Source organism: Globicephala melas, chromosome 1, assembly GCF_963455315.2.
Source record: "Globicephala melas chromosome 1, mGloMel1.2, whole genome shotgun sequence".
In the NCBI taxonomy this organism is placed as follows: domain Eukaryota; kingdom Metazoa; phylum Chordata; class Mammalia; order Artiodactyla; family Delphinidae; genus Globicephala; species Globicephala melas.
Window position 1 is genome coordinate 187,647,462 of NC_083314.1, and position 9,327 is coordinate 187,656,788.

Sequence of the window (9,327 nt, forward strand, 5' to 3'; positions counted from 1 at the left end):
ACTAGACCTCTTTCTGGAGCTGAAATAGGGTCTCCACAGAGCTGCCCCCACTGGCACTGGCCACAGCTAGTGGGGCGGACAGAGACGCCCACTTCAGGCTCAGACTCGGCCAGGTCATGGCTCTCCCAAGCCGGTGACACAGGTGTGCCAGGCTGTGGTTTCTGGAGGTGCCCGGCCATGTGTGCACACACCCAGCTGCTCGTCCTCCAGGATGGTGAGCCTTCCAGCCACTCTGCCCCTGCCGGGTTGGGTGGGACAGGACGGCCAGGCTTCCCCCTCGGGCTTGGCCTCGGCCCCCTGGAGTCCAGGATGCGCCCACCATTCCTCAGCCGCCCTGAGGTGCCCCTTGCAAATCACAGCGTGCTAGTCCTGGGAAACCAGCTCGGCTGGGCTGAGCGCACGGAGCGGAGCTGCCCGGACGCCTCCCGAGGCCCCTGCCGCCGCCTGGTCTGTGAGTGCAGTGCCCGCAGCGCCCACTCCTGCGCGTGGACCTGGCCTTTCCTCTGTGGGGGCCGAGCTGGACCCCCGATGGAGGTGCCTGTAGACTTGCAGAAGCATCGCAGGAGCGTCCAGGAATGTGGGCTGTTTGGTCGGGAGCGCGGGCAGACGCGCTGTGAGGGCTGCACAGGCCTCTCACTAGGGAGGCCGAGGGGGCCTGGAGTTACCTTCCTGTTTCACCACTGCCCAGAAACATATGTGCTTCCTTTCTTAGCAGCTTCGTCTTTTGATTTTCAAAGCCACCAGCTGCAAGTGGCGACTAATATAAATAACTCCACGGTTGAAATGCCTGCCCTGTGCCCACCTGTGGCCCACAAGGCGAGAGGTGGCGGCTCTACCCATGACCCAGGAGACCCCCGTGAGAAAAGAAGGGGCTGCAGGGAGGCCCCAAGGGGAGGGTGGGCGGGCAGTGGAGGAGAGGACCACCCCCTGCCCACCAGGCTGCTCCAGCCCACCCCCAACAGAATCTCTGGGTGGGCCCCAAGGGATCCCCTGAGGGATTCCTGCCTTTGGGAGTCCAGGTGCCACGGAATGTGCCCTGGCAGGTCCCAGCCCAACACTTCGGTTGTTGGTTCAGTCACCAAACGCTCGCCGGACACCAAGTGCTGTCCCAGGGAGCGTCTGTGCGGTGTGGCCGTGCGTCCTCACCTTGCTCTGGGTCAGCGAGGCACAGTCACCGGACGCTGACTACAAGAGGCCAGAGCCCCAGGTGCTGGGGTGAGCTTGCCGGGAGCCCCTCTGCGGATATCGCCCTGGGCCTGGCCCGCACAAGCTGCCCGGCCGCAGGGTCTGGAAACTCACCACTATCTCCCCTCTAGGGCCAGCAGCCCAAGTGTTGTGTGGACGTGGTGGACACCAACGCCACCTGCCCAGGCACTAACCTGTGTGGCCCAGGTGAGCTTTGGCATGAGCAAGCCTAGATGGCCTCGGGAAGGAGGGGCCGGAGGGGTGGGCAGAGGCAGCGAGCGTGATGGGGCCTCGTCCTGGGAGGTGGGGGCAGGACCCCAGGAGGACACGGTGGCCCCAGGCCTGCGGGGTGGGGGCGGGTGAGACTGCCTCTTCCCTCGCAGGGAGTTTCAGCTGCCCTGAGGTAAGCTGACATAAGACAGGAGCAGCAAAGTACAGAAACGTGTACAGGTTTTACAGGACATGGGAGGCAGTGGAGTCCCAAGTAAGTGGCAGAATCAGCGCTTACACAGCAGGTTGAACAAGGAGGCGATTGTGGGCAAGTGGCTAAAACACTGGGGCAGCCGAAGGGAGACGGGGATGACTGTAACATGGTCGCCCGACTCCCGTCTTCTCCCGGTTGGGGGGCGGGGGGCAGCTCCCATATGGGGTTTGTCTCCTCCCCACTTGAGACTTTACCTTCAGAAAGTTTCACATATTAAAAGCCAAGTTGGTAGCTGTGGCGAGATTTGGGTTAGAAGTTGTGGGATAGGAGGTCGGCAAAGGGGAGGGGAGACAGATGGAACGAGCAGAAAGGAACCAGATGAGCGCCAGCTCCCGTGTCTCACTGGCCCTCAGTCCTGGGACAGCCCGTCCCGGCACACTCAGCTCAGGAAGAGGATTGTGGGTGGGCTCCCACCGGTGAAACCTCCGTGTGTGGGCAGTAGGTGGGGCGGGGACAGCGTGGAGACCCTCGACGCAGCCCTAGTCTCAGGAACTTTCCCAGTGGCCCGCCGTTGCCGCAACCTGTCGAGGTGACTGCCTGAAGTTCACATCAGTTTGCAGGGCTTTGGGAAACGGCAGTTCTGGTCCTTGTGATACCCAGGTCAGAAGGGTGGGAGAGAAGCGGAAACGTTAGTATGGAGAGTCAGAGCCAGACAGTGGGGGAGACTGGGAGATTTCAGCACCCGGTCCAGTTTACAGGCGGCTGGGCCTCGAGGCCCGGGTCAGGACTGGAATCTGCTCCATCAGGCAGATCAGAGTTTCCTACTGAAAGGTCACTTCTCTCCGCAGCCAGCCCGCTTTCTACCAAAGAGAGTCACAGTGACACTAACTGTCTTACAAATAAGCCTAGCCTCACTAAACTTGGCCTGATTGTTGAAGGAAATTTAGCCACAACAGCGACTGACCACCAGGCGCTTTTGAAGTCTGCTTTGCTGGCCTTTTCCCAGGGCCTCTTGAGTCCAGGAGGCCGAGCCAAGGACTCAGCTCCAGACTTTGCCTGCAGTACCTCTAGGTTTGCGTGAACTCCTCTCTTCCTGAGGTCCCTGGTCCTGCCGGGCGGTGACCTTCCTTACTCACTGGGCAAGGCAGGGAACCCAGTGAGCCAGGCCCTGCGCTGCTTTTCAAGGGGCTTTAAGGCTCAGCAAAGTCAGCCTTCGCTCCTTAGATCTGGTTACTGGGCCTGGCCCCCAGCTGTGCTTTGTTCCTGCACACACAGCGCAGGGCCTCCTTGTGGCCAGCAGCCCTGGCGGCTTCACCAAGGAGCCCAGGTACCTTGGGGCTGGCGGAGGGAGCTCTCGGGAGAATCGTTGCCTTGGCGACAGGTCTGTACCCAGGACCCCATGTTCCTAGGCCTCCTCGATCAGCCCCCCCAGAGGTCAGCCCCTCCCAAGAAATGCCGAGTGAAGGGAAAGAGCCCAACTACTTCAGAAGAGAAGCCCTGGTCTTACGAGAAACGAAGGCCTGTTGCTGATACTTGTATGATCCCACGTTGGGTCTGACGTGGCCTCCTGGCACGGCGCTCAGCCCGTGCGCCCCCGGCACTCTTCAGACCCTGCCATCCGCTTGGCGTCACAGCAGGAAGGCCTTCCTCTGAGGGGACCCGTTTGTGTGCAGACTGCGTGCTGGTCAAGTCTGTGCCGGCCTCCAGCACCTGCAACCAATATTTCTCCAGTACGTTCTCTCAGCCCGCGCTACGTGCCGGGGTGTTGAGAAGAAATAAAGGTGTAAGACGCAATCTCTGCCCTTAAAGGGTGCAGTGGGCCAGGTGGACTGCCTGCAGACCGCCGGCTGGCCCGCGCTGGACAGCTCCCAGCCCCAGGTCGGGCCGCAGGCTGTGGGGAGGCCGCTGGCCGCGGCGTTGGGCAGGGCAGGAACGCGGGTCGAGCGTGCTTGGGCCGCCCGGGGGCGGGGGGCGGGCGGCAGCACACTGGCGCAGACGCCCCTTGTCCCTCGTGGCGGCCGAGTGGGAGTGCGCTGCAGCCCCTGGTGGATGTGGGAGGTGGGGCTCGCCTCTCGTCCCCTCCAGCGTGTATACTCGGCACCTGTCAGTGTCAGGTCCCCATCCGGGCCTCTGCAGCCCTTTCCGAGGCGCCTGGCAAGGGGCCGGTGGGAATGCCCGTGCGAGAGAGGGCTGGCTGCGGTTCCCGCGGAGGCGGTTCTTGTTCTGAAGTCCATCCAAGCTCCAGAGTGGGTGAACTAGCGTCCTGGAATGAATGTGGTTTTACAACTCAAAGCATAGCGCTCCCCGAAGGCAGCCGGCTGGCGTGGGCTTGCTTTGAGCCGAGCCTCCTGTCTCCCGGCACAGGCTGCTACGGGCACCGGGCCGAGGACGGGACCGTCAGCTGCATCCGCTGCAGGAACGGGACTCACAACAGCTCCGAGTGCAGAGGCTGTATGTCCCCCCGCCCCTCCCCCTGCCTGCTGCTCACCAAGGGTCCACACCTCCATGTTCTGGAGGAAAGGGTGGGGGTTCTCGCTGTTGTCCCCACACCTGGGCCACTGTCCCTCGGTGGACACCTCCCAGGAGCCCTCTCCCCGAGTCCGCTTGCCCCCCAGGACAACCTCCATGTCTCATTTCCGGCCCATTTGGGCTGCATCTCTGGCTCCCCAGGGGTCCTCTGCGGGGCCCCTGTGCCTGGTCCAGGACCTCACGTGGGTCTGGGCGGCCTGTGGAGCCAGCCGCACTGACTGGTCTGTTCCCCCGCAGTCGCTGCCCGGGGCGCGCACTTCCCCATGAACAGGAGCACGGGGATGCCTGGGCGGCCGAGTTTTGGTAAGTCTCTCGGCTCACCGGACCAGTCCCGGGGGGACACAAGGGCACCATCAGAGCCATTCCCAGCGCAGACCCAATCGCCGATGCTGGCCACGGCAGGGCCACGTCCACAGTCAAGGGCAGGCTCCGCCCCAGACAAGAGCTCTGTACCGGGACCCAGCCCTGGGACCCAGCCCTGGTCACGGAGCAGGACCCCGGACGGCATGGAAGCTCGGCCGGCTTTGAAGTCAGGGGCTGGGCTTGACTTAAAAGGGTGGGTGCTGGGCTTCCCTGGTGGCGCAGTGGTTGAGAGTCCGCCTGCCGATGCAGGGGACACGGGTTCGTGCCCTGGTCCGGGAAGATCCCACATGCCGCGGAGCGGCTGGGCCCGTGAGCCATGGCCGCTGAGCCTGCGCGTCCGGAGCCTGTGCTCCGCAACGGGAGAGGCCGCCAACAGTGAGAGGCCCGTGTACCGCAAAAAATAAATAAACAAAAGGGTGGGTGCGGCTGGGGTCGCTTGGCGTGGACCCCCATGTGCCTCTGAATGGGCTGCATGTCTTAACCCTTTGCCTGGCTCAGAGGCCCCCCGGCCCCTTGGTCCCTGGGAGCTCAGGATGTGCAGTTCTCCAAGGTGGGAGGGCATCTGAAGTCCCCTTGCACCGTCCCCGGTGGCTCTTCTAGGACATAGGTCTTGGAGGGGACTGAGACGCTGTAGGCAGGCAGACATGCCCTCCATACCACCTGGTCCTCAGGTGCAGACACGGGAGACGCCCTGGTACCCCGCCTGTTCCTGCTGCGAGGCGTCCTGTCGTACCTGAGACGCTGGCCGAGCCACAGGGAGTGGCCAGGCTGCGGGAGTGTGGTGCCCAGGCCACCAGTGACCACTGCAGTCACGGTGCGGGACCTGCCCCAGGGTGTAGCCACCTCTTCTGAGGTGACTGGGTTGCGATGGGGGTCATGACCCCCCAGATCCTGGTCCTTCAGCAGAGGACACGTTGACCTAGACCAACGGCTCAGGCCTTCCCTGCGAGTCTCAGGACCGGAAGCAAGGGGCCTTGTGCTGGCGTGGGCCGACCAGCAGTGTTTGGGGCAGGGTGGGCCCGGACAGCCCCAGCTTCTTGCGATGTGGGCCTGGGCCTTGCAGCAGAGGGTGGCAGATGAGGCCCCTGCAGTCCAGTGTTGAGCCCGCTTCCAGTTGGCAAGTTTGGGGTGGTGTAGCTGGAACCCGTCCCTCCTGAGGCTCTAGCGTGGCCGGCCTTGTGCCTGTGTCAGGGTCAGAAAGGCGCTTCCCACGGGCACCTAAACGCAGAGCCTCCAGCTGGGCATCCGCCCGCCGGCCCGCCTGGACCTGTGGAGGTGAAGACAGCAGGCATCTTGGTGCTGGGAGGGCCACCCCGGGTGACAGCTGACCAGCTCCAGAGAGGCAAGGTGGGGTGTATCCACACGCCAGGGCCACGGGGGCCCCAGAGTCTGCACCGAGTGTCAAGGGAGGAGATGGGGGGCTCGGGGGCCAGGATCACTGAACGTCTTGACAGCCCACGCCCCGGAGAACCTGAGGCCTGGGCAGTTCGAGTGCAGGGGGGACCCACACCCCTGTGTGTGAACCCCTTGGCCCCTGCGGGAGCCCAGGTGTGCACCCCTGGCAGCCCTCACCTCGCTTGCAGGGGGCCCCCAGGTGGCAGCCTCCCTCTTCCTGGGAACGTTTCTCATCAGCTCGGGCCTCATCCTCTCCGTGGCTGCATTCTTCTACCTCAAGCGTGCCAGTAAGCTGCCTGACGTCTTCTATGGAAGAAACAAAGGTACCCCTCCTGCCGGGGTGTGCCCGGGGGCACGGAGCGGGGCTGGGGCCGAGATGCAGGTGTCCGGTGCAAGGCCGCATCTGCGGCACCCTGGAGGGGACTGGGTTGTCACGTGGCTCTCGGGCCTGAGGATAAGAGGGGCGGTCACGTCCTGGGAGTGCTCTGGGTGGATGTCGTGGGGTCTCAGTGTGGAGGGTGACGGGGGCAGACACTCTGCAGGCCGGCTTGTCTGCTCTGGTGGGAAGCTGGGGGTGGGGGCGGCTGGTCCCAGAGCGCTGGCGGGACACCGCCGGAGTGTGGTGGGAGATGGGGCCGGGCAGGCTGAGGGCACCGCTGGGCACGGGAGTGAGGGACTGGAGTGAGCCTGGAGCCAGGGACCCTCTGCAGGCTTGTGGAACCCTCAGGCTGATGGACCCCCACCTCAGGCCTGTGGACCCCTGCCCAAGCTGAGGGCCCAGCAGCAGAGGCTGAGGGTCCCTCCCAGACTGAGAGACCCCTGTCCCGAGGCTGAGGGACCCCCGCCCAGGCTGAGGGCCCCCCAGGCTGAGGCAGCTGTGTGGCCTCCAGGTGACACCTGTGCTCTCCTCTACAGCCCCCAGCCTGCAGCCTGGCGAAGCTGTAAGTACCTGATAGGTGGGCTGAGGCCCCGTGTGTGTGCGTCTGGGTGTCTGTGTGTCTGGGCTGGGGGCCATCCCGTCTCCAGTTCTCACTGTGCCTTTTCCCCTTTTCAAGGCCGCGATGATTCCCCCACCTCCGTCCTCAGGTGCGTCAGTGCTTTCCTGTCCCTCGCCCTGTCGGGATGCCTCGTCTCTCGTGGGAATTTCAAAACGCCAGGCCCATGGCCGCTGCAGGGGTGCTGGCCAAGCCCCTCTTCATCATCCACAGCTTTCGTGCCTTTTTCCTTTTATTCCTGAGATGCTGTGTCTGTCGAGGGGGGCGGGGTGTTCCCAATACGGGTCAGGGGTCAGCCCTGCCACCCTCAGCCCTCCACCAGGTCCCAGCTCTGCCTGAGCAGGGAGCCAGTGGCCGGCACGGGGCCCTCCCGTGGTCCCTCCTGAGCAGTAGCTGTGTCACAGTTGACCCTGTGAGCACAGAGGTCACGTCACACAGGCCACCTGCCTCTTCCCCAGACCGTGTTCCTGCCACCGTGTGGAGGTCTGGAGTGGGGACAGGTGAGGACATCCTCCTCCTTGGGGACAGAGAAGTCCCTCGGTCAAGGCGAGATCTGCCCTGTCCAGTGAGACACTTGTCTGATCTCTCCAAAGCAGCGCCATGTCCAAGCACAAGGTGCCTGCGTCAGTCTCCTGGGGCGGCCGGGGGCTCGGGAGAACAGAAATGTCTTCTCTCACGGTTCTGGAGGCCACCTGCTCCCTCCGGAGGCTCTGGGGTGGGTCCTTCCTGCCTCTCCCAGCCTCTGGGGCTCCAGGCATCCCTGGGCTTTTGGGGCCGCATCCCTCCAGCCGCTGCTGCATCTTCCGCTGGCTTCTCCCCTCTGTGTCTCCCTCCCTCTCCCGAGGCCACTGGTCGCTGGATTTAGGGCCCATCAGATAATCACATCTGCAGAGACCATTTTTCCAAGTAAGGTTGCACCCGCAGGTTCTGGGCCTTAGGGTGTGGACATGCGTTTGTAGTTGGGGGGGGGGGTACCATCCACCCTGCAGCGCATCACATGACCTGTGCCTTTGTGTTTCGGGAGAGCCGGGCCCTCTCCCGGGCCGAGGGGCGCCAGGTGTCCGGGAGCTGGAGCCCGGTGGGCTTCCTCCCTGGCGGCTGCTCCAGCCCCCCTCCCGTGAGCCCCAGGGAGGCCCACGACCCCAGGCCCTCCCTGCCGCCCCAGGCCCCACTCTGATCCCGCCTGTCTCTGACCCTGTTTCAGTGCGGAAGCCGCGCTACGTCCGGCGCGAGCGGCCCTCGGACAGGGACGTGGGCCCCACTGCCGTCTCTTCCGTGGAGGCCCGGGTGAGCAACGTCTGATCCCGCGGCCCATCCACAGCCCCGCGTGCTGCTGAGGGGGGGCCCACACGAAGGCTGGGCGCTGCCCAGCGAGGCCTCAGGACAGGCCTGCACACGGCCCTGGCTCGTCCCTCTCTAGCCACAGATGTGGAGTGAGAGCCGCCTGCCCGCAGGCCTTCCTCAGCGCACACAGCCGCTCAGCGTGACTGACCCGGGGCAGCACTCCAGCCTCTGGCCCTGAGCCGGGCCGGGGAACCAGGCCGCGTGGGGTCCAGGCTCCTCGGGAGAGACGACCTGCAGGACCCGGGTGCCCCTCCACCTTGGAGCCCATGGTGGGCAGACCCCCCGCACCCCCTCTGAGAGCAGTGAGGCCGAGGCCTTTGGGGGGTCCGGCCGCATCCACACACAGGCAGTTTGGGGCCTGCAAACCGGCCCCTGGGCTCAGGCGCCCGCAGGGCTGTCCTGCATGGCCACAGCTGCCCACTTCCAGGCGCTGCGGGAGTGAGTCGCCTGGCCTCCTGCTGACTCTTACCTGTGCTTAAGCAGAAAGCACTTTGCATAGAAGTCCAAGAGGCACGCTGCCGTCGTCTGCACCCCGCCTGGGCCCCAGGCACTGGAGGTCCTCATCCACCTTGGGATGGACACTGCCCCGAAGCTGCTGGAGGTCGAGACCCCCCAGGGACGTGTCAACCCGGGGCCACGTTTACCTGTGACTGCCGCCTGGACTGGCTGTCTCGCTGGACCTGCCGAGGGCCGCCCTGGCCAGCAGTCCTGTCCCGCTGCCCCTGCCCCGAGGCAGCAGCCCGTGTTCCCTGCCTCGGCCGGTTGCGGAGGGACGGCTCCGGGTTCCTGTGGAAATGGGGGAGCGTCGGGGTGCCCACTGAGCACAGGCAGGGTGCTGCCTGGCCTCCCCAGAGCCTCCACGGGGACTGACGTTTTCTCCTCCGGTGTCTGGTCCACATCCGCGGGGCCCACGGCAGGGCCTGTGTGGCCAGCCTCCTGCTTTCTGCACTGGGATTCCCACTGCGGTGTTTGTGGTTTATGGACACAAGCTCGGTCGCCAGGACATGAACGATGACTGACCGGCAGCTGAGAGGGGCGGCCACCTGAAATCAGCGTCAATAAACCACTCAGGCCCTTCTCGCCGGCCCAAGG

The 9,327-nt window shown here is 64.7% G+C and overlaps 1 protein-coding gene across 17 annotated transcripts in view; it reads left to right on the forward strand.

Moving 5' to 3' along the window:
- Positions 1-9,312, forward strand: part of C1H1orf159 (chromosome 1 C1orf159 homolog) — a 28,271-nt gene extending 18,959 nt beyond the window's left edge. For 5 of the 17 annotated variants that reach the window (XM_060284651.1, XM_030882269.2, XM_060284669.1 and 2 more), the window contains 9 exons: positions 40-856; positions 1,044-1,207; positions 1,317-1,392; positions 3,974-4,060; positions 4,376-4,441; positions 6,085-6,219; positions 6,812-6,837; positions 6,952-6,982; positions 7,350-8,232. In XM_060284651.1, coding sequence (XP_060140634.1) covers positions 40-856; positions 1,044-1,207; positions 1,317-1,392; positions 3,974-4,060; positions 4,376-4,441; positions 6,085-6,219; positions 6,812-6,837; positions 6,952-6,982; positions 7,350-7,756 — 1,809 coding nt within the window. In that variant the 3' untranslated portion in view covers positions 7,757-8,232. Of the gene's footprint in view, positions 1-5; positions 857-1,043; positions 1,208-1,316; positions 1,393-3,973; positions 4,061-4,375; positions 4,442-6,084; positions 6,220-6,786; positions 6,838-6,951; positions 6,983-7,349 lie in introns of all 17 variants that reach the window. The other 12 variants (XM_060284700.1, XM_060284683.1, XM_060284676.2 and 9 more) reach the window with 10 other exon arrangements.
- Positions 9,313-9,327: the final 15 nt, after the last annotated feature.